General features: G+C 26.1%; 2 protein-coding genes across 4 annotated transcripts; one reads left to right on the top strand and one right to left on the bottom strand.

Moving 5' to 3' along the window:
• The first annotated feature begins 2,223 nt into the window (after positions 1–2,223).
• LOC100168809 (ornithine aminotransferase, mitochondrial) lies at positions 2,224–11,287 on the top strand. 3 transcript variants are annotated; one of them, XM_003241574.4, is made up of 7 exons: positions 2,224–2,356; positions 8,296–8,501; positions 8,639–8,863; positions 9,021–9,244; positions 9,792–10,043; positions 10,122–10,377; positions 10,952–11,287. In XM_003241574.4, the coding sequence occupies exons 2-7, from the start codon at positions 8,321–8,323 to the stop codon at positions 11,122–11,124; spliced, it is 1,311 nt and encodes a 436-aa protein (XP_003241622.1). In that variant the 5' UTR covers positions 2,224–2,356; positions 8,296–8,320; the 3' UTR covers positions 11,125–11,287. The 3 variants fall into 3 exon arrangements, with proteins under 3 accessions (XP_003241622.1, XP_016656471.1, XP_001949004.1); XM_016800982.2 differs by having other exon boundaries at positions 2,246–2,352; XM_001948969.5 differs by lacking the exon at positions 2,224–2,356 and adding an exon at positions 7,601–7,888.
• Positions 11,288–16,380: 5,093 nt separating this feature from the next.
• Positions 16,381–17,527, bottom strand: LOC115033166 (piwi-like protein Siwi). The gene is made up of 5 exons (XM_029485266.1): positions 17,486–17,527; positions 17,233–17,382; positions 17,014–17,171; positions 16,711–16,858; positions 16,381–16,639 (listed from the first exon to the last, which is right to left on the bottom strand). The coding sequence occupies exons 1-5, from the start codon at positions 17,525–17,527 to the stop codon at positions 16,511–16,513; spliced, it is 627 nt and encodes a 208-aa protein (XP_029341126.1). The 3' UTR covers positions 16,381–16,510.
• Between the last annotated feature and the right edge of the window lie 8,344 nt (positions 17,528–25,871).

Below are 25,871 nucleotides of genomic sequence, written 5' to 3' on the forward strand. Positions count from 1 at the left end.
AATTCATTATAGCTATCTACTCTGTATTTATTTTTGAATGTGATTTTTTTTATAATTGAATAATAACGTTATAGCATTATCGTCGTTTGGTTTAATTCTTTGGCGTAAACATTATAACACTTTAAGAATAATAATTCCATTATTATAGCTATCTACTCTGTATTTATTTTTGAATGTGATTTTTTTTTTATAATTGAATAATAACGTTATAGCATTATCGTCGCTTGGTTTAATTCTTTGGCTTCTATAGACTCTATAGTGTCTTCGACAGAAGTAGGTATAGGTATCATACAGATAAAAGTATAAAACCACTAGTCACTAACGGATTATAATAATACAAGTTGGTGATAGTAAATCATTATTTACATATTACATTTAATTATCATAGAAGCATAATTAGACTTTTCAGATTAATCTAAATATTAATTGCCTTGTGTACGCTCTAAACAAAAATTAAACACGTAGATATCTGTGCAACCTTCTTACACTAGTGATTATTGTAACGAAAATCATTTACTTATACGATGAAAAAAAATCATAAGAAAATATTATTTTAAAACTTGTTGAATTATCAATAATCGATTGGATAAATTATAATATATTTAGCTTATTATAAAATGTTATTTATCATCTATGGATTACATAGTAAAACTTAATTGATTTATAATATTTTCGAATTAAAAATAACTTATGAATGATTATTTGGTAATTATAATAATTTTGAAATAATATCAAATGTTGTGGCCCCTAGTTCACATCAATTAAATTATTTACCTATCTAATCATAAAACTTTAAAAGATGGTATTTTTTTTTTTTTGCAGACATTTATGATTTTTGTATTTTGTAAAATAATCCCGAGTTTTTCTAACAAAAATTATTTAATATAACAGATTTGTGTTTTTGTAAAATATGTTATTGTTACAATCATTAAGTGCTAATATACTATACAAACATTATAATTAAATAATTATTTATGGGTATTTTTACTTGAACCAATAAACTCATTGGATTTTTGAAAAAACAATGTTCGTAATATAATTGCTTGGCAAAACTATTATTTTTTAAAACTTTATAACATTGCGTTAATTAATAAAGTAAAGTTGCGTTCACTGTCTAGTAATACTACCTATAGTGAAACTTCACAGGTGATTTAAAAATTAAAATGTTAAACATTTAGCGCCAATATAATATTTTAGTAGGTACACATTTTTTTATCACACGTTAAAATATATATTTATTTTATTATATTAATATTTCATTTTTTTTTTTATTGTCAATATTACTTACATGTATCATTTTCACATACCTACTAAACATAACTAATTATACATGTTTCTTGTATTTCGTATTTTCACTCAGAGCTAATTATCGTACTATTCACTAATCGCTAATAACAATAATTGAAAAGTACATAAATATGATATATTTTCTTTTAAATATTCATCTAATCGGTCTATACGGTTCATTTTCAACTTTATATTATATTTTTATTAAAATCATGATAGTACCTATAATTTATAATAGGTACAAATTAATTAAATTTTTATAAGATTATATTAAAATATATTAATTATATTGCCAACCAATATTATTTGATATAATACTATTTTCATAAAAGTTGTATTTATAAATACCGGAATAAATAAAATATGTTTTTGTGGATGATTCTCAAAGTATGAATATTTTTATTTCATTTTCATTGGATTTTAAAATAATGTTAAATTGTATTTAATATTACTATTATAGTAGTTAAATAGTGAATTTAACTATTTTTTAAATAAAGAAAAATGTATATTTGTATATTATGATTTTAATTATTTACATATTAATGTTATTATCTGAATTAATATTTCAATATGGGTCAACAAATATGGCATGTTATCGGTATTGAAACTGAAAATACACAAAGTAATTAGTAGAAATAATTAATATGTTATAGTATCATAGTTTCAGGTATCAAATATTCTCTACCAATGCATCTATAATGTAGGTACCAAAGTATAATGCGTTTATTTTCAATGGGTAGGTAATCAAATAAGGGTTATTGTGTGTTTAATAGCAATTAATAAAATGTTGTATATGATTTTCTAAACATGTCGAAAATAACATACCTAATGCACGTGTCAAATAATACCTATGTGTTTTTATAAAAAATAAAGAAGAATTAATAATAGTCAGATAAGATAAGCCTAATTATGTGGATCAGTTGCTGTTTGGAATACACTTTTTTAAATTAGTATAAAATCTTAATAATCACTATTAAATGTTTATTATACGTTCGTCTGCTATTCTCAACATACGATCTTTCGAATCGTGTTGGTATAATATACCTATTCAAGTCTTACAAATTTGTATGTAAGTATAAATTTCTTAATTAATTATTTAATTATTATTTTACATAACAACATAGGTGTTTAACACAACTAATATAATGTAATATTGTAGTCTTGTTAGTATTTTCTTTTTTTAATCATGCCATAGGTTTGATTTTAAATAGGTACCTACTATACATTATACAGTTTAATTTTAACTAAATCGACATATCAGCCTTTTTTATCGATCCTAATATTAACAATGAATTACCAATGACCGTAAAGAAGTTACCGACATTGAATTATTATGAGATTTATTTGTTGTTAATTGTTAGCTTTATTGTCAAAATTAAGCAATATATTTAAATTTTATAATACTACAGTATAAATTCTATAAATTTAGTAATGATAAAAAAAAATAATAATTGTATAGTAATATGTTTTACTAGATCTAATGTCATACCTAAGCATGAACTACATTCTTAAGCACGATTCAATGATTTAAAGTCAATTTAATCATAATACACTTACTGATCACTTAGGTGCCTATACTTAATCTGTAATAAGGTTTATAATAATATAATATGTCATATTTGAAATCTTTGAAATCTTATTTTACAAAATACCTACAAGAATTACCTACTTTAAATCTTTTAGTCATCTCTAAAATAATTATTATATGAAGTTAGGAATTGTTGGGACCTATGTAGAATGTAGATACCAAAGGTAGTTAGATAATACATAGTTCCTAAATAGTTATAATTAATATTAGCTTTAAATATACTTACTTACCCAAATATAATAACCAATTATTTTTAAATTCCTGTAAATATTATTTTAGGTTTTACTTATCAAAATAATATAAAATATAAAAACATCATATATGAACTAAACAATTGTTTTATTACCTATAACTTTTCTGTAAAAAAATAATCGTTAATCATGTGTGTATATTATTTTTTTAATAATATAGTGTACACAGTGTACAACTACTAATATTATAAATTATAATACATCTTAAATACAAAATTCGTAGAAGCAGTAGGTAAGTAAACTTATTAATTAAAAATAAATTGTATACATTTATCTACTAAAATTTAATTGCATTTTCTTTGAAATGGCTAATAGTTATTTAAATGATTAATTGATTTTGTTATACATGAGAAAATGAGCTTACTGGTAAGCAATTTTAAACCTATACATAATATTACAAACCTAAGATATACATAAACTAAAATCGAAACGTATTATACCAATTATATTGCTTGACGTAATTTTTTGTTTGATAGCAAAACACAATTATAAAGTATCATCAATTTCTATTTATAACTAAGTAATATTATCATGGTCTAATGTGATAATCATCAGTTACATTATAAAAAATAAATTTTTGAATGCAATTACAAATGAAAAATAAATAGGTATAATAGGTATGTACTTCATATAAATGACTTCTGGGTTCATAAAAGGTTTATTTAATTACCAGATAATTTTATATTTAATTTAACTGTTTCATTCTAAGAGCGGCAACAAGTCACCTCGCTCAAAACTTAAATTGTAGGAGTTTTTTTTTTTTATTGTGAAAAACTGTCTTGTGATTAGTAAATATTTCACCTCTTACAATTATTTTTGGCCAACTGTGTTATAAATTCAGGGCTTACAAACATTATATTTGACAAAAAACGATTGCAATTTTTAAACGTAATTATAACGGAAAGTGATAGTTAAAAATAATTAAATACCGCAAAACAAAACAAAACATAGGTAACGATCAACAAAATATATTGTACCTATATCATCAAACAAAACGTAATTTATAGAATTTCATTTAATGAAAAATAACTCAAAACGAAATAATTTAAAATCCATTTGTTCAAAAGTTATATTGGTTTCGTAGAAAAATTTTTCATGCATACGGAAATTAGAATTGATTATAATATTATACTCCGTATCCGGGCCATTACCTGCCTGCATTAGTCATTATTAATACATTTAATATAGGTCGTAGGTACCTATTAACACTATTCTAAATAACGATAAACGCACTACGCGTGTAACGTTTTAATTTTAAATAACGATAAACGCAAAAATTGTGTAACTTTCTAACTGTAAATAACATGAAACGGAATTTATTTTTCAAATGCAAGGCCTGGTTATAGTACATACAATATCATTAATAGCCGAATATCCCGTCTTCGCCCGTGTGCAGTTATGTTTTGTGGAAAATCCTATATAGTACGTACGCTACATAGACGTTTCTCGATTTGAGTAGGAATACCTTAGTATTAGTGTACGGTGTACCTCAGTTCACGGAAAAATCGGCGTCAACGTACATAGCTTTGTTAAATAATTTGGCCGAGATGGGCAACCGCAAGTCGTGGATTTGATTTAGCACGTCTTGGTATATTTTTAAACGTGATATAAACTACTTACTCTCTAATCTTTACATCTATAGAAACAGTCTCTGATATTTTAGTCAAATTCAAATTAGTAGATTTTGAGTAGGTATTTATATGCTATACACATATTATATTTGGTTTTAAAATATAGTTTTTTTTTTCGGCGCAATAAGTTTGACAATTTGATGCATGCTTGTAACTGCCTGATCTGCCCGAGTAACCAGTGGCAACCATTTATAAATAAATAAAAGTTTCCTGCATCATGAATCTCAAGATTTGATCATTTGATCGTTGTTTGATCACCTCTTTAAAATGGGAGTATCGGAAAATCTTTTTTTATTGCACACCTATAATAGATCGTTAGAGTAATCAGTATAACTAACAAACAAGTTCGCACGTTTTGTAGTTTATAGGATGTAGCGATGAATTAGTGAGTGAGTGAGTGGTTTTTTCATATATATTATTTTTCTATTATATTATATAGATATAGATTATTATTATACTTTATTGACAAAAAAATTTAATTTACAAAATAATCTATACCTATACAAATACATTGTGTAGTATAAAAATGTACATTAAATAAAATAATACATTAATAAATTATAATAGGTACTTCAAACTATAGGCTAAGCCAATCACCTTGCTCACTATTTTGTATTGTAGGTAGACTGTAGGTTCGGAGTTTATCTCATTAAGCTTCACCCCCCCCCCCCCCCGTATACACATAAGTAGACACCGGATTCTTAATACAATCGTAGTCGATATTAGATCAAATGTACATAACATCGAATTTATGGAGGACAATTAAAACTATGCCTGCGTTTTCGTAAGGTAATTAAATAATTAGGTACGTAATTTTTCAAATGCATAATATAACTCGTTGTAAAATAAATGTATGAAAAAGAAACACTTTTCTAGGACACAAGTTTAAATTATTATCAAATTCTAAAGTATGTAAAATCTCTTTGATATTAACTACAAACAACTTGTAGTTATAATCGGGTACGTGTAATAGACAGAGATAACACAACGGGTGTAACGTCCTCTTAAGTAAACCTACTTTACCTAATACCTACTTACTTAGTAGGTAACTAAAGTTGTAATGGATGAATTAAATTTTAACCGTTTTAAAGAGGACACCACACCCGTTTTTGTTTTCTCCATCTTACAGACGTACAACATGGCAAATTGTACGTCCACAATAGTACATTTTAGTCTGTAATTATTTCTAAAATTATAGTGAAATTGCCTCAAATGAAATTTAAAGCTAAGATTAATAATAAAGATCACATACGATTTTTATTTTTATTTTTATTTTAAAACGAGTTATGAGTATTTTAAGATGTACAAATAGTTTAAAATTTTAAAATACTTATAACTTGCTTTAATATTAAATATAAGAAAAAGCCTATAAGACACCCTATAGATAATAGTATTATACATTTTGAAAGAGGTCATTTAATTATAATTTTAGAAATTATAGAGTTATTATCTATTATTGTGAACGTAAAATTTGCCATATTTTACGTTTGTAAGACGGAGACCACACATGTGGATGTGGTGTCCACTTAATTATTGTAGGTACACGAAAAATGATTTTGAGTTGAGATGGTGTAACATTCTGGTATATTTATTAGTATTAAGGACTATACAGATTAAAATGTATTTATATAATGTTATTATTACTTATTCTATTATTTTTATTTATATATTAGTTAATATATTATATTATACCTACAATAGTAAGATTAAGTTAAATTTTCAAACGCTTATAGAAAAAAAAAATGTGTGCCTATGACATTTTAAAATATTATTATAATAACATATTCTTTTGAGGAATTTTGTATTACATTTGAAGCTTTTGAATTGAGTAACAAAGATTTCATCGACATAAATCGAATAAAAACTAAAAAAGTATGCAATTTTAAATTGCCAATACCTAGGTGAAAAGTATATTCTAAATATTTTGAAATTGTATTTTGTTTATAAAATGCAAGTAAAGAATTTTTATTGAAAATGTCAGTAGGTACACTAGTATCTACAATTATTTATTATGAATGACTAAAGCAAAAATACAAAATCGATTTTGTTTATAATTGGTGTTGCGTAACAAATAATATTTAATATTATTATGAATAAAATATGATGATATAACAATAAAGAAATTGTTAAATAATAATAAATGACCTCTTGAATAATATCAGAATGTGACTGTTGAATGAAAATGTTTAAAAAATTATTAGTTATCAAGATTGAAAATTTAATTATTTATGTGTACCTATATTTATTAATATCGTACAATATATATATATATCTCAATTAAACAAATTATCCCTATTAATTAATTAACATAAAAGTTTTCATTAGACAGTTTTTATTGTTCTTTTTTGTAACAGATTGAATAAAAACTATATTAACATCAAAAAAAAAAAAAAATTAGGGAGTTTTCATAAATGTTCTATTGTTGTCAAGACATGCAGTTATAATGACTTCATGATTTCTTTCACACTTGCATATTATTAACTATAGTAGGTTTATTTTAAACATTTGGTGTTTTATCCTTTAACGTAATATTACATAGGCGCCGTTACCTAATCGTAATGATTTCGTCTAACAAACAACAATATTAATGTTATCATTGTTATTGACCTTTCAAATTAGCTACTGAACAGACGTAAGAAATCGAAAAGGAATTGATTTGTTTCATGCACACGTCATAGTATGTTTGGCGTAAAGTGGTTCGAAATATAATCACGTAGTGTTGCTAGTGTCAATAGTAGTTAATCCGTAAAATAATAACTATCGCATTTAAAATTATGTGATTGTGAAAATAATAATATATTATGTAGCTACTTCAAATATGGATCAATAGATTAATCGTACCATCGTTCAACGCTCCTGGGAATCATTATAAGCCCCCTACTGTGCAGAGTTCCCGGACTGTAAAGACTAAACATCGAACTCGTATCGATGAAAAGGTCAATTAATGGCACTTGTATTAATTATTTGTCGTATCGCTGAATCAGGATCGTTAGACACAATTATTATACCACTCGAAGATTATTTGACACCGTACAGTTGAGTTATAGTCACTATTAGTAATACTACACTGGATGACTTCGGTCGTGCACAACATTTCAGTTGGCACCGACAACACAGACTTGGCAATTATTGTTAAGTATATATTTTTTTTCACTGAATAGGAATCATTTTTATTTTATACATTTTATTGTTTATTTTTTCAATTATATATGGAAACCTAAATGCATAATAATTATGTTCATTTCTGTTCAGCAAAGTTTCCCAGACACGATTTTTATTTAAACTTAACAATAACTAGTATTTTAGTAATAATACGATTAATAACTATTATTTGCAATATTTTTCTACTGATCACTCATTCTGTCATTTTAGATTTAAGACAGCGATATTATGTTTAATTTTTTGTTGGAATTGTAAAAGTAAACGTTTTACATTTTATAATCCTATTGACGCATAAATGTTAATTTGATTTGTTAATTTATTGTAATTAAAGTAGGTAGGTATTATATTATTAACGCGAGACATTATTATTTTTTAGATATGATCTTTGACATCAAAACACAATGTCAGGCCTACAAAATCGTAGTTCTCAGTTACTCAAGTACACAAGACTTTTCAATAATGGCAGTATCACACGGTTAACTTCAAGTACTGCTAAATCATCTGCTGAAGTGATTCAACGAGAAAAAAAAGTGTCTGCGAACAATTATGATCCTAGCCCCGTGGTTATAACCAGAGGAGAAGGTTATTATTTAATCGTATAATTGAATAAAAAAAATCCAATCGAGATTTAAATTTCAAAATAACTAACATTTTTTTTTATAATGTATATTGTAAACATTAACATAATAAATCATCGTTATAATAATAAAAAATTTCAGGGATTTTTATGTGGGATGTTGAAGGAAAAAAATATTACGACTTTGTGGGAGGATTTGCCACCCTCAATCAGGGTCACTGTCATCCAAAAATTATTAAAGCCATGACAGATCAATTAAACAAACTTCATCACACGTCAAGAGCTATATTTCACGATTCGCTGTATGAACTTAACGAGTTCTTGACTAAACAATTTGATTATGAAAAAGTTTTGAACATGAATACTGGTAAAATACATTTTAGTTTGATATGCATATTGTAAAATGTAAATATTATATTTTAATAGAACATTTTACAACTGAAATAATTAAATCGATATCGATTATCAAGTACTATTGGTAAACACTTTTGATTATTCAATTAGTTGTTTTAAATTTATTTAAGGTGTTGAGGGAGGAGAGTCTAGTATCAAGATTGCTAGAAAATGGGGATATAGAGTGAAAAAAATTCCCCAAAATCAAGCGCAAGTTGTATTTGCTCATGGTAACTTTTGGGGAAGAACAATCGCTGCTATTTCTGCATCCACAGATCCAATTTCCTTCGATGAATTTGGACCTCATGTTCCTGGTTATCAAATAGTGCCTTATGATGATTTAGGAAAATTAGAGGTGAATATGAAACTAAATTAATTATTAAATAATAATTATGTATTTTTCTATAACGTGAAAATTTTGATAATTTTATTTAAAGAAACCCGAAATATTATGTACGTATTATTATTTTCATTAGCTCAATTTATAAAAACAATTTATAAAATATATCTTACGTAGTATAAACGTTTTTAAATTATTTATTTTACACATTTTTTCATTATTTATTTTTAATATTCTAGTTTTAGAAATATTATATTAAAAATTAAGACATAACAGTTATGTCCAATATTGTAGTTACTATAATAGACAAATTGAGTAGGTAACTCTAATAGATGTTACTGACAAATGTATTAATATATTTTTTCAATTTTTTTTCAAAATGTTACACATGGGTCTGAAATAAAAAACAAATATTGCACAAATATAATCTTCATCAGTATTTTTCCAAAGCATTTCATTTTTATATTATTTAATACCGCTTTGATATCATTCAACTCTTAATCATATTAGCTAGCGACCTTTATGATTTATCTCAAGATTTTAATTTTTAATTTTCTTATAGCAAGCATTGAGAAACCCAAACGTGTGCGCATTTATGGTGGAACCGTTACAAGGGGAAGCAGGAGCAGTGGTACCTACTCTAGGCTACTTGAAAGGAGTTCGTGAGCTTTGCACGAAATACAACGTCCTTTGGATCGATGATGAAGTACAAGCTGGACTGGGTAGAACCGGAAAAATGTTAGCAGTCGATTATGAAAACGTCAAACCGGATCTGTTGATCCTAGGTAAAGCACTGTCCGGTGGAGTGTACCCGGTGAGTATAATTTGAAAAAACATTAGGTCATACGTGTTAACAAATGTCTATATAAAATCAAATCGATTCGCATAATAGATTTCTGCGGTACTGGGTAACAGTGAAGTAATGGATGTTCTTACTCCTGGTACACACGGGTCGACATATGGTGGAAATGCGTTAGCGTGTAAGGTCGCACTGGCTTCACTAGACGTAATCATAAGCGAAGGTTTAGTAGAAAACGCATTCAAGATGGGTGAGATCTTCAGGTCAGAGCTCACTGCTCGTTTGAACAAAGACAAAGTAGTTCAAGTCAGAGGAAGAGGTTTGCTGAATGCTATCGTATTAAACACAAGTATGTTTTCATTAAATACATATTTTGAAAAAATATAATAATAACTAAATATCAAAAAAAAAAATCTACTTGATTCTTGTATTAGGTTGGCATACCTAATATTTTTATTTAATATCGCAAAAAAATCTCTATATAATTATATTTATTTATTTCAAATGAATAATATTTCGTTACATTTGCTTATTTAGGTACCTATATAATATTATTTAGGTATTATAATATATACATATATAATACCTAAATACGACATATGACATATGATTATAATCGTATGTTGGACGTGCACAATGTAACTAATTAACTATTTTAATGCACTTTACGCATGCTGCAATAATTATTTTTAAACAAAATAAATCTTTTAATTGTATCATTAATTGTTTACTACTTACCTATAATAGTCACTAATTATATGAGTTTGAAATATAGTTTAGCACGCTAAATTGTCAATCAATACTCGGGTATCGTGTTGAGCTCTAATTAATCAATATACATTACATCAGTTATTTTAAAGACTAAAATTTCTCGTTTTGATATTAAACACACAATAATATTTTAATTTGTATTACATTTACAGAAGGTGTATCCAATGTCTACAAATTAAACAATGAACTGAAATCCAATGGAATGATTTCCAAGCCTATTGGATCAGGTGCATTGAGATTCTCGCCACCACTAATAATTACAGAAGCACAATTACGTGAAGGAATTGACATAATTGTAAACACTATAAATGATTTTAAAAACTAAATTCATTATCAGTATAAAAACAAAAATCATTTACTTTTCATAAATTCATTCATCACATTTAGAAATTAATTAATTAATACTGTTTTATAAGTTATAATATGAGAACTGATGGGTTGTAATTTATACATGTTATATTAATAAACGCATTATTATATAATATACCTACGGTTTGTTGTCAGTTATTTTTTTTAGCATCCATGTACCTTTATTATACTTACTACCTGTATGTCTGTATGATATCAAACATTATAATTTCATTTTTACAAATCAATGTTTGTTAAAAATAATTACCGAAAAAAAACCGAACCTAAAATAACTGATTCTGGAACCAGAACCCTTAAAGTATTAAGAACCAGAATCGGAAACGAAACCTTTATTTAAATAAATAAAGCACCAGAAACGGAACCAAAACCTTTATTTAAATAAATAAAGTACAGAACCAAACAGGAATTTTTAAATTAAATAGGTTGTTTTAGGTTCATAAATAAAATAATTTTATTTATCATAATTTAATGGTATTAATTTAATGGTCTTGTGTATAAACCATGTATCTTTGATCATATGAGTTTTCTAATATTTCTCATACTATTAAACCAGCATTCCGGATAGGTATTTAAAATCATTATACTTTTCGGTATCTAAATTATCTGGAACCGGTACCAAAATAATTTGGAACTTAAACCTTTGTTTTTTTTTTTATTAAAAAATCAAAACCGAACCGGAACAGTTATTTTATTTTTGGAAAACCAGTACTGGGACCGATACCAATAAATTCAAAAGGTTCCAGTCACTAGTACCTAGAAACAATATCTAGCTATACTTAATACAAAATTAAAAGTTACATTTTTACGAAACTGAAACATTACTTAAAAGAATAATATTGTTAAATTATTTGATGAAAATATAAAATAAAGAATAAAAACGAGATGTATTATTCATCGACAGACAGTAATATAATATTACAAAGTGCATTTTATGAAATAATTATATTGCAACTATTGAAATTTATTTATCTATTAGTTGTATGGTAGGTTGAGCTATTTTTTACCCGAAACATTGAATTTGCTATACATTTGTATAACTAATATTTAGTTATTATAATATTAAATGTATTTATATAATTTATTATTGTTATTAACTATTAAATCAATCCCGACTTACTGTAGAACAGTGTTAAAAGGTAAAAACGTGGTATCAAAAGGTAATAGTTTAAAATAAATCTTAGTTTTTTGGAAGATGTCATTGTGTATATGAAATATAATAATAATTTACGTAAAAGTTTCAAATGTTCACAACTATTATTTTGGAATTAATTTTGCCCACATTTCTAATTAAGTACCTAAATTTAATGATTTTTTTTTATATTTTGATATTAATCGTAAAATATTATCTTATCAACTACACAGAACCTGATTTTTTTGCTCTCATTCAAAGTTGGTAAAACTGAGGGGCGAATGTAAGTTCCCATATGAAAAAAATTACACTCATTCGTAAGTTCCCACACGAAAAAAAATTACACCGAATACAAACGTCCTTCCCATTTTATTCAGACTTAGGACTGGCAACTTAAATGTAGTTGGTGTGGTTAAAATTTGTTTGTGTTTGTGTTGCATAAAAAAAGTACAAACAATTTTTTATTTGAATCTAGTCCAAATATATGATAAAAATATTAATAATAATGTGTAGATATGGTCCACATATTACTTGTATAGGTATAAAATAATAAAAGTTCTAATAATTATAATAATAGTAATAGAAAAAATTAAATTTTATTCGGCTTATTGCATAAGCTCAAACACTTTACATAGTCATACTGTGTAATTATTTTTAAGTTATAATCTGATATTTTGTTATTGATATAGTTTCCCCCTAATATTTGGGCTAGTGGTAGTTCTGATACAAGTCTTACTACAAAAGCTTGCGAAAGTATAATTAATATGTGAACCATACCTACACATTATATTATTAATTTTTATTATAAATACATTTTCGTGTGGAAACTTACGTACGGGTGTATTTTTTTCCGTGAGGGAACTTACATATGTACCCGCTTACCTACTATGTTTCGTGTGAGAACTTACTAAACCCCAAACTGAATTACGTGGTCTGATGGTGTGGAATTTTCCGATGATAGGTATTCAGTTCTAAAAAAATCTTGTCATTCCTCGAACCTATTTAAATATTATTCATTTAATCAGTCTTTTTTATATCGTTCCCTAGATCAGATGACCTATTAACATTGTTGATTGTTTTATTTTAAATTATCTTAGGTTATCTTGCCATGTTGTAATGATAGTTTTTATTTTGGGTTGCCTAACCATAAGTTATAATAGGAGTCATTTTAGATTGCCTATTTTTGAGTTATTATTGTGTTGGATATCCTATGCCTCTTGGGTTTATGTTTGATTGAAACATTTTAAATTATACCTCTATTATTTATTGACAGTAGGCTACAAATAACTCGAGATAATGTATAAAAAATATGGCACCCAACTGAAAATGCTCCAACGAAATTCTCATTTAAAAAAGGTAACGAAGAGATACTTGAAATTTTCGACAAAATACATTTTTATATAAGTATTCTCTTTACATGCAAAAATATTCACAGTATTTTGAGCTTAATAGACACTTTTAGTTTTTATACAAATGTTGATAAACCTTTTATCTCGTGAATGTATGTATTTAATATACCATTATAAAACAATATTTAAAAATATAGTCTCAACATTTTTTTATACACGTTCAAAAATTGTCAAAATCTTGAAAATAATGAAAATTTGCAAATTATTTTTTAGCTTAAAGTGTCTCAAACATTCAAATCTATAAGATTTCAAAATGTAATAAAATGTTCCTCATTATAATTTTCAATTACCTACCGGAATAAATATTAAAAAGACGAGGAAGTGGATGTCGCACTGCTGTATAGAATGTTACAACTTACATGTGGTTCCACTGTAACGATGGAGTTAAATTTGAATTCAATGATATAATATCATTGTATACAAAAATGATTCTGAGCGAAGACGGTCAGTCAGCATATGATATTACTATAAGTATATTTGATGATATTTTTGTGAATAAAGTAATTTATTTACCTATTTATGTGGAACCTTGTATTAAATTTTCAAACCTTTGCTATAAAAGTTGAACATTTAATAAATGTTTAACTACAAAATCATTTAAAATTTTTAAATGTGATAAATTTTGTCAAAATTCAAACTTTAAATGTTTATAACAAAAAATGTGTGATAATGTGTTTTTAATATTTTTCAACTGCTATTGTAACAATATATCAGGAGTTGTGTATTCAATTTTCATGATTTTTGTCCTAAAAAAAAAATGTAATTGACATAAATAGAAAAAAAAAACTAAGAAAATTGAAAATTGAAAATGCCCGTATAAAACTCAAAACGAGTCAAAATATTTTGAAAAGTTTATCAAGTATGAGAATTGATAAAATAAACATCGCCCCCCCCTAGACTCGATCGTTTCCCCCCTCCCCACCTAGCATTTTTTTATCTGAAGACGGCGATTTCCGAATTGACTGATATATTGGAAAAAATAATAAATCAATAATTGATATTTTAAATGTGAGTTAAAACGGTATTTTCTAACTGGAGAAAAGCGTTAGGTAAAAATAAAGATTTTTATAAACACCAATCTTCTTCATCACACCGTATTTGTGTATCGAAATTGGAAGATAAACAAAAACGCGTTGAAACAAAAACAGAAATTTCAACATTATTGAATGAAAATGTACTTGAAAAACATAGGTATTATATAAAATCAATTATTGAAATAATTCAATTTTTAGTCGTAAATGAATTACCATTTCGTGGCAATTTTTATTTAGAAATGCACGAAGAAAAAAGGTTATTTCAAGCACTTTATCGATACACTCTTAAAAAAGATACTAAACTTGCAGAATATGCTAAATTAATTCCCAATTTAATATGAAAATTTATTACTCGAAATCGAATCCCCAAAACGTAAAATAAAGACTCCTAAAATCTTGAATAACTATATTCTAGGTGAATCATCTGGTACTTATACAGATGTTGAAGACAGTAATAGCATTTCATTATTACGTACATTTTATGAAATAATTGACATAATAAAATCTGAGATGGAAACTCGATTTGGAAAAAATGATGAACTTATAAAAGCTAATATATCTATCTAATATATCCCAATTGAATTATGATGATTTTAAAGTATTTAAGGATCTTGATATTAATATCCCCTCAAAAGAAGAAATAATTTGTGTGAACAATTATTTAAAAGAAAATAATATTTCTAATAAGTACATGTTAATAGAGCTTTATAAACAACGCAAAGCATTTAAAGACACATTTAAAATGATAGCTTTAGTTGAAGTATTTGGATGTAGCTCAGCAGTTTGTGAATCAACATTTTCTTGTTCAACTCGTATTGAAAATCCACAAAGGCAATCAATGAAACATAACCGGCTTTCAAACTTGGCTTTATTAGCGTTTGAATCCAAACAGACTGAAAACTTAAATATAGAAGAATTACTAATGGATTTCAACAACCAAAATAATAGAAAACTACAGCTATATTAATTTATAAGACATTAATAAAAATGAATAAAAAAATATTTTGTAAAAGCTAATTTTAAAAATATTCTTATATTAATACTACTTATATTATTTTTTAATCATAAATTAAGAATATTGTAATTAATTTGTTAAAATAAAATAAAATTAGTTATAATTTAGTTTTTTTATATTGCCCCCCTACAACTCGATTTGCCCCTCTTGAATAATTGATCTAACTACGGGCCTGAATCTTGCATATCCAAGATTGAAGACTTTTTTCTATTACTTTTGTGTAGGTACCTACCTATATTATAGGTGGTAGGTACAGACACAAAAAACAAATATAAATACATTCATCGCTCAGAATACCTACTACAATATTTTCCAAACTTTTGAAATGTGTGATCTTCAATTTTAGACCACTCAGTTGTATACCCGGCAAAGCCCTAAAAGTCCTGAGATCGGATCTGGTATATTGTATATACCGGAGTGTCATAGACTGTATAGAAATACAGAATACAATACAAAATATATAGTCTTAAACAGTTGAGTTGTCATAACAAAAAACATTCAAATAAGATACTAAACATGTGTTGGTAGTAAATTAATTGATATGTAATAACTTAAAAACAGTAAAAGTTATAAAGCCAAGAAGAAATTTAATTGAAAAAAAATCAATAAAACTTTAAAATAAAATAAAAAATAAAAGGTAACAGTAATATATAACAGAAGTACAACAACTATTACAATTTAAATATTTCTTCATAAAAAATTATTATTACACAGCATTTATAGTTGAATGACATATTATCAGAAAAAAAGGTTTATTAAAGGAAGTATAACAACTCATCCAATCCAATGTTGGGCGAACGTCTGAGACTCTGCCCGGTGAGGAATGCCAACTTGTGAGCCAACTTGTGAGCCAACTGACATGGAGCAGGAACTCGAACTGTACCCTAGGAATGATTTAAACAAAATACATGGGTTAAGGCGCTAAAAAGAATAGCACACCAAAAGGTATACTAACCGACCAATTGTAGTACATATGGGTCAACTTGAATGTAAGTCTTTGCATAATATTCGGAGGAAGTCCAAGTGTATCTTCAATGACTTGATAATGTGTAGGAGTTACAGTGCCCTGTCTTACATGTTGTGATACCAAAAAGAAATCGTACCTACAATTCATAATTTTAAGCATTACACTATCTAGCTTTACTTGATGACAAACAAAAGTAGTATAAAAAATATTTACAAAATTCCAATATAATAGAATTAAATTACTTATAATAAAATGTACAAATTCAGGTTAAATAATTGTTGAATAGCTTACTTAGTTGGATCTGTAACAACGCTATCAATAATTGTACTGGGTAGAGGATTTTCAGGCCCTCTATTGCTAAGAGCAAAAAATCTTGTACTAATTCGTTTTATGACTATAACAAATGCTAATGGAACAGAACTTTTCCCATAAAATTGTTCACAAGCAGTCTATAAAAAAATATAAAAATCAACTATAATATGCAATTTAAAATAATTTGAGCAAACATACCTGCAAAAGTCTAACTTCTGTCTTATGGACGTGTGATATTTGGCCTTCTCCAACACCATCTCTATATATAATTATTGACGTAGGTAATGCGCCATTTTTAGTCCTATACTTGGCCAACGCCTCTGAAAAATAAAATAAATTTTTACATAACTATTTTTCTCGCATACCTACACGTATAATTATATTTTTAATTAAATGGGATTAAATGAAATTGAAGTGATTTAGTTTGTTCAAAAGAGGATAACTCACTTACCACCTTATTACACATATTATATTTATGTGCAAAATGAGTCATGTTGATAGTATGACTGTATCCCCTTATGCACAACAGATAAACTGACTTGACTCGTTTTTTCAGAATAATATGCCACTTACCAATATTATTATTATTTTAACACTATATTAGGTAACTATAGAAATCAAACTAATATAGTAAAATATTTTTGTATCTTTTTGCTTGTAACACTGATTATAACAGATGTTAAGAATTTTATTTGTTATCACTAGGGCTCGGAAGTTGATGCATTTTGCATTTTTTTTTTAGAGCTTTTTAGACGATGCTCTCCTGGCCACGAATATGTTTTATTAGCATGTGAATCTGAATAACTAATTTTTATTTTGCATTATTTTGCATTTTTTGCATTTTTTTACTTTTTAAGTCATTTTTTTGACATTTTAGGTCATTTTCCCACATTTTTAGTCATTTTTACTGATTTCACACTAGTTCACTTCTTATCGTTTCTTGTCGATCATTATGTTGATGACTTGAAACTTGGAAATTACCACAGACTAAGTTAGTACCTATCTGATTTTATCTCGCCGATTACATTTGTCGTTGTCGTATAGTAGTGAATATTATACTATATAGAATACCTATATTTTATTATTTTATTTCATTTTTTAAAGACATTTTTGTCATATTTTAAGCAATTCGAAGCTTTGATAAATTTATATAGAATTTTATAGTAAAATAGAGTAAAATATTTAAAAAAAAATGTATTTTTATTAGTTTAAAACTAATATTTGCAATTTTTTAAGGACATTTTTTGTCATTTTTATTTTATGTTTGCATTTTTTTTAGGTAATTTTGTATTGTTTTTAAGGTCATCAACTTCCGAGCCCTAGTTATCACTAATTATCACGTACATTTTTTTCATCGATCAAAATATGATTGCAACAAAATAAAATTAATATATTTTAATATCAATGTACCTAGTCATGTTTTAATAATATAATAAAAAAATGTATTGACTGATAAAAACCAAAGAGATGTATTAATAGATATGACTGATGAAGAAATTGAAGATGACTGAATAAAAGTTTTAATAATTTTATTTTATATTTTGTTAAGTATAGTAAGGGAACTATATTTCGAAAAAAATTATGTTATTATTTTAAAGTAATATTTTAAGAATGAATATTTTTTATTTTTATTTGTTTTTGTTTTTTTATTAAGAGTTAAGAAAAAAGTCTATTTTGTATTTTATAAATTGTTTTGTAATAGTAAAGAAACTATATTACCTATGTTATCGTCTTGAATTTTGAAAAAAAGACGTTATTTTAAAGTTATGTGAATAACAAAATATTTTTAATTAAAAAACATTATAAATTTGGATTATGAGTTATGTCAATAAAATTTATGTACAAAAAGGGATAAGTCAGAAAAAATTTAGTTTTTGTTATTTTATTATGATTTTTTAACATAACTATTTTGAATATTTTCTTCAAATATAGAAATATAGTATTAAAATAAGTTGAATAATAAGTATGTTTTTTCTCATAGCAATTAGCCAAAAATATTTTTCTCAGTAAATTTTCAAAGTTTCAAATTCATTTTACCAAAAGTTGCGATTTTACCCTTATCCCCCTTTTCTCGAACACCACAGAATAGTTAAAAAAAAATCAAAATATTTTCCCAATATTCGGTAAGAAAATTGCATGTACCTATACAGTTATTATTTTATTATACATCAGTCTTGTTGAAAATTGGCTTTGCGTAAAATTCTCATTTTAGATTCTGAGTGGCGTGATGAATGTATTGCTTTTACAATGATATATATTTTTTTAAATTTTTAAAATTTTTTTTTGTATCTGTCATCACCTTTTAGGACAGTAAAAATGCTTAAATTTTCTTAAAAATTATCATTTCTGATAGGTAAATTAATCTAATTGGTACTTTGGGGAGTCAAAATTAAAAATGTTCGTAGTAGTTTTCGAAAGCATAAGGAAAAAGAAAAGGAAAATTAAGGAAAAACGGGAATTTTCATGCAAAATAGGTTTTCGACAAAATCGATTTTGGTTTTTGGTATAACTCTAAAATAAATGACAATAGATACATGAAATTTTCACTGGTTGTTTATATAAGGTAATCTGTACACGATAAATTTTCAAAAAATATTGATTTAATTAATGATTTAATAACTGTTTACGGATATTTACAGTTTCTGCAATTATTTTCGTTTTTTTTTTTTCAATGAATGTCAATAAAATTTTATTAGTAGGTAAAAAAACTTGAAAATTTAATACAAGACTTTTATATAATATTACTACAACGACATTTGTAAAATATTAAAAATCCATAGCTTCAATTTTTTTTTTATATAACAAACATTTCAGTTCGAATTTTGACAAAAGGCGTAAAAATCACGAAAATTTGCAAATTATTTTCAGATAAAATTCCTAAAAATTATTCTTTTTAAATTTAATATTTTAAAATCTAATACAAGATTATTTATAAAGTTATAATCAACCTTTATCAACAAAAAAATGTCTATAAAAAACCCAAATAAAATTTTTCTGAAAATATTATTTGTTGGGCCAAAAAGCGTCAACATTTAATACAAAGTATATGTATATATTGCTTAAATAACAGCTTAAAAATATTAAAAATACATAGGCACATTTTTTTTTATATAATCATTTAAAGTACGATTTTTGACAACATTTATCAAATTTAAAATCCTCCCCCCAAAATACTAATTAGATTCACTTTCCTATCAGCAAAAAAATGCTGAAGTAGAAAATCCAGTACCAATATCGTTTTTCTCCTCTCAGAATCTTAAAAAATAACTTAAATAAGAAAATAATCTAGAAACTAATGATACATATTATGTGTTATATAACTTCATATATTAACTTCAAACGTTTTAAAAAATGTACCTACTGTTATTGTATAATATGTAAATGTTAAGTAAATAATAGACAAAATTTAATTTAACGTAATTTTTTTATATGTCTTATAAAATATTGGGTGGATGGGTGGGTAGAATAAAACCTTTGCTCCTTGTGTGGAAATAGTTCGCCAGACTTGAGTAGTATTCTGAATACTTTTTAAATACTTTTTTTTGAAATTATTCAATATGGTATTTTGAATACTTTTTACAAGTATTCGGAATATTATTTTAACGTTCAATATTAATTTTAATATAATTTATAACTAATAGATAGCCAGATACTATAGGTGCGTATTATCGGGATTATAATAATGTTAATTTATCAACACAGAATTGAAAAAGTAATATTTCTGCTATTGAAATCTGAATCTACTAAAAAAAGTATTCGAAAAATATTTGGAATACTTTTTGTGAAGTATTTCAAATACTTAGGAATATAATTATCATAAAGTATTCGAATACATATTCTGAATATTTTTTTTAATATATTGGGAATATATATTTGAAATACTTTTAAAAAGTATTTTACCCAAGTCTGGACTACCCGCGGACAGGTACCTAAATACTAAATAATATATTTTATTCTATAGAGGACGGTTAGTCATTCCTCCCGCTGACTACTATATTATAGAAGTTTAATACCCGGTTGCATGAAAAAATTATTAAGTTAATGGATCAATAAAATTTAATGGATCAATCATTATGAGCCACTAAATCATGTTTAATGGACAACTAGCATACAATAAATGTTTAGACGTTTAGTGATTGTTCATGTACCCCGGCATTAGTGCGTATTATGTAAATTAAAATTAAAGCTTTACCTGAATGATTTAGCTGCTTGTGTCTTGTGCAGTTGTGCGTAGCGAATGGCAAAATTACTAATTCATCATGTACCGTTGAACAAAATTATTAAGTATGGCCGACAACCATAGATCATACAAAAATATTAATATAATATACTCATCGATGACACTTTCGACATCGTGATCGACAGTGTTGGGAAAAGATAATCAAAAAATCATCTGGATAAGATAACAGATAATTCATTCAAAATTTATCTATATAAGATAAAATATAACATCATTTTTTTTTATCTAGATAAAGATAAAAATACACATACATTTATCTAGATATAAAAATAGATAATTTGTTTTTAAATTATATTATAAATAATGTAATTTATTAGTAATTACTAATTAGGACTTAGGTAATATTTATTAATAAATAAATCCCTAATGTTATTTTTCAACTATAATAATATACAATTTTAATTTTTAATACGACTTGAATAACAATAAAATAACAAAATAAAACAGACGATATTTCAGTAAATATTTTTTTTTTAACTATAATAATATTGGTATTTGGAATCACTATTCGATTCTCGTAAATTATTGGATATTTCAGTATTTAAAAATATTCTTATAATTATATTATTTATCTAGATAATTTACCACAGATAACCATTACATTTATCTAGATGAGATAATTAGATGAATTTAATTATAATATCTAGATAAGATAATTAAAGAAGTAATTTTATCTAGATAATTCCCAACATTGATGATGACATTATTGATAAGCTTTTAAGTACATCTAATGAAATGAAACGATTGTTATTTTAGAATTTAATTTTTCTTAATAATTATTATTTAATTATAAATTATAAAATTTGTATTTAAAATGAAATAAAAATGATATTGTTATTGCATTATTTGTTTATACTGTGTCTTAAGAGGACGCCACACCCGCATTTGTTGTCTCCGTCTTACAAGTGCATAACATAGCACATTTACGCTCAGCAGAAAACATGTAGCTTCGTCAGTTTAAAAATTAGAGTGAATTTACCTATTATGAAACTTGATGGTAAGAATATTATCTATGTTTGTATGTCGGTTTTTTACGATAGTTCAATTTATTAGCAAGTTATACGTACTATACAATATACCGTAAATTAAAAATGCTCATAACTCACTTAAAAATTTAACTATCGTAAAAAACCAACATACAAACACAGATTCTTACCAGATTCTTACCATCAAGTTTCATAATAGGTCGATTCACTCTAATTTTTAAGCTAACGGCATAAAACGTGAACTGCTGAGCGTAAATTTGCTATGTTACGCGTTTGTAAGACGGAGATAACAAATGCGGGTGTGGCGTCCTCTTAACAATTAACTCAAAGCGTTTGATTCTATAGGTACATACTCTTCTATAAAACCATCTAAATTTTTCTCCTTTTAATAAATAACATTTTTAACAATTATCAAAACGGTGTAGGTAACAACAATTTTGATAATTTATTTTAATCGATCCCTAAAAATTACTATAAAATTTAAATAAAAATAAATATGTTGTCTTGAGTAACATTGTAAAGTATTAAGTTTATTAATTTATGATAATTTTTGGTGAAAAAAATTAATCATCTTTTTCAAGTAAATTATTATTTATCACTATTTTTGAGGCCCTTTATAAGTAAATTGCCGGTGAGACCCTTAGTACCCAGTACGACGCTGGGTATAACTAAGGATTACAAATTTAAAACAAGGATTTTCATAAATAGTTCCTGTAACCAAAAAAATGTTTTCTTTTTTTTAAATTGCTTATCTACATGAATATTTACAATCTGTACTAGGGGGCACAATAAGTAAAATGTTTAGCATAATAATGAAAAGGACAGTGAAAGACATGAAGGACCTTCACATTAGAAACACCTGAGCTTAAATAATTTTCTTAAAAGATATGCATCATATATTGAGTAAGCCTCTAGGTCAATTGCGTTTGAGGCGTCTCGGCGGGTTTCTGGAAGATGGTTGGAGTGAAGGTGAGCGATGAGGCGGTTGGGGTGGTCGGCCGTTTTGGAGTGGAGGCGAGTATAGAATTTGGCAGCTATTTGTTTGATAGTAGCGATTTTTAGCTCGTTGTGGAGGCTGACATTGATAACGTACCTGTGGGCATTCACAGTCATTCGTAGATAAATAGCTTGGAAAGCTTGGATAGTTCTAGTGTTAGCTGGTTTAGCTGAACCCCAGAGGGCTAGCCAAAAAATTTAAACAATACATTTACACAGATATTTTAAGTTCAAATTAGTACGAAATTACTTATTAAAACCAAGAATGACTATTTTGGTTATTTTATTGTAATTTAAAAATATTATTTTGGGCAATATAAAACTTTTAAAGAATATTATTATGTATACAATGACATTTTTAAATCTAATTTTTTTGGCAAAATCGAATTTAACCTATTGTAACTGTACTAATAACTTTATCTTAGGTTATGCGGTGTAGTGATCCAGGATCATTTTGAGTTGCCTACCCATAACTTATAAGGAGTTATTTTTGATTGCCTAGTTATTAGTATTTACTACTTATTAGAAGTTATTATTATGTTGCATATCCTATGCCCCTTGAGTTTATGTATAGTTGTTGAAACATAATAAATTATACCTCTATTATTTATTGACAGTACGCTATAAATAACTCGAGGTACACGTATTAAAAATATAGTAAATAAAAATTGTACAACGAAATTCTCATTTGATTATGATAAAATAATGATATATTATCAAATTATGATACGTTTACTATGGTATAGAAAATTTAAACTCTTCGTATTCTCTAAGTACCATCATCAATAAATCTTTTATTTTATAACAATAAATAATAATCAATATTTGTTTCAATAACTTTGATTATTGTAAATATTTCTTTAGACCAATTAGTTTTAATTTATTTCCATACACATCAGCTATATAGTATGAAAATAATCTATAATTATATCATTAATTTAAAATTTTGGTTTAGAATTTGTAATATCATAATACTTTATTTATTATATCTGTATGCAATTTATTTTCATTATTTTTATTCGCTTCTGCAGCATGTTTTCTTTTAATTTGTTCTATAATAATATATATATATTATATACCTATATAGTTTTAATAATTTTATATAATTCAATAAGACATAATTTATTTTCATATAGGTGGATAACCTTTTTTTTAAATTTTCACCAAACGTTCAATTAAATCTCTACGTTTATAATATTAATGTATGTATTAACAATTATGTTACATGGCGCCCAAGTATATATTTTACATAGGCTTTACATCACGCAGGTACATATTATTATAATTAGAGTACAGATACACAATACGATTAACTGCTGACCGACACAATAATATATTCACATACAATCAACTGTAATATATTATACCATTGAACATTCTTGTGGTATAATATTACGAGGGTAGTACAGTTGTTATAATAATATTGCAGACATACCCGAATAGAGGATTAAGTGAAACGTGCATCGCATAAGTTTATGCATGAATCACTTCGTGTGTTTCAATAAGTTATATTTTATGAAAGTTTAGTTCGAGCAAACTTAACAACAATACCAACGTATTTTGCGGTGAATAAATTTGCATTTAAATGTTTCAAAGTTCGTCGTATCTCCCCAGGACCGTGCGTTTGTATTATATAGCAGGTATGGTATATATTATATTATTTTGTCATAGACTTTTATACGGAGATAACTTATTAACAATCCCAACACGTATGTCATTGGTACGTTTGTCGATGCATATAATTTTTGAAGACAAAAAAATGTGATGTTCCCTATTGGTACAATGGAACTGGCATTATTATATTATTATCGATCAGTTTATGTGATTTGAATCGGACGTAATATGCCTCCTCCACACGCATTGGTATAATATTATAATGATAAAATGTACACACATCGCCGCAGCATATTTTAGTGTTATGCACCTACACATCCATGATAGGAACCGTCGTAAATTATTTTTTACTAGGTTAATGAAAATCACGGCACGTACCTACATATATAATATGGAGACTAACCTGACCATTATAATAACAATAATAAACACTATGTATTTATTTATTATTATTTTTTTTTTTTATAATAACACTCTTGTTCTGTCGAGTATCGTATTATCAGTAACTGTGCGTGTACAATGCACGAACACGAAGTACATAAAATATTTAAATTACAATTGGTTAAATGTGAATTATCCACAGGATAACTTCGTGTCATTGATTAACGAACCCCGTTCGGACACGTCAAGGGGGTCGTGTTGATTTACAACCTACTGTTCGACGGGAAAACATTTCGAATGAAGCCATATACAGTATACCCGGCACCTATATAATATACACACACACACACTCATATAAATATAACATAGGTACATCGTACAATTTAAATATAAATGTCTATGTGTGTGTTTGAAAAAAAACTATTTAAATTTACATGCATTTTGACGGGTGTATTACGCATTTATGCAGTAAACGTAAAAATACCACCACGTTAAGGGCTGCAGGTGTCCAACCCATTTTTGAGTTATGTATACACATTATATTATATTGGTATTTAATATTTATAGTACCTATTTAGCATCTACTATGTTTCGAATACTCACTCAAAAAGACGATTCAT

Source organism: Acyrthosiphon pisum, chromosome X (genome assembly GCF_005508785.2).
Source record: "Acyrthosiphon pisum isolate AL4f chromosome X, pea_aphid_22Mar2018_4r6ur, whole genome shotgun sequence".
In the NCBI taxonomy this organism is placed as follows: domain Eukaryota; kingdom Metazoa; phylum Arthropoda; class Insecta; order Hemiptera; family Aphididae; genus Acyrthosiphon; species Acyrthosiphon pisum.

Bases quoted from the DNA above. Each gene is read 5' to 3' on its own strand.
- LOC115033166 (XM_029485266.1), bottom strand. From the start codon at position 17,527: ATGACTCATTTTGCACATAAATATAATATGTGTAATAAGGTG. The intron at 16,859-17,013 runs GTAAGCTATTCA...TATGAATTGTAG, and splicing joins GTTGTTACAGATCCAACTAA to GTACGATTTCTTTTTGGTAT. The intron at 16,640-16,710 runs GTTAGTATACCT...AATCATTCCTAG, and splicing joins ATATGTACTACAATTGGTCG to GGTACAGTTCGAGTTCCTGC.
- LOC100168809 (XM_003241574.4), top strand. From the start codon at position 8,321: ATGTCAGGCCTACAAAATCGTAGTTCTCAGTTACTCAAGTACACAAGA. The intron at 8,864-9,020 runs GTAAAATACATT...AATTTATTTAAG, and splicing joins AGTTTTGAACATGAATACTG to GTGTTGAGGGAGGAGAGTCT. The intron at 10,044-10,121 runs GTGAGTATAATT...TTCGCATAATAG, and splicing joins TGTCCGGTGGAGTGTACCCG to ATTTCTGCGGTACTGGGTAA.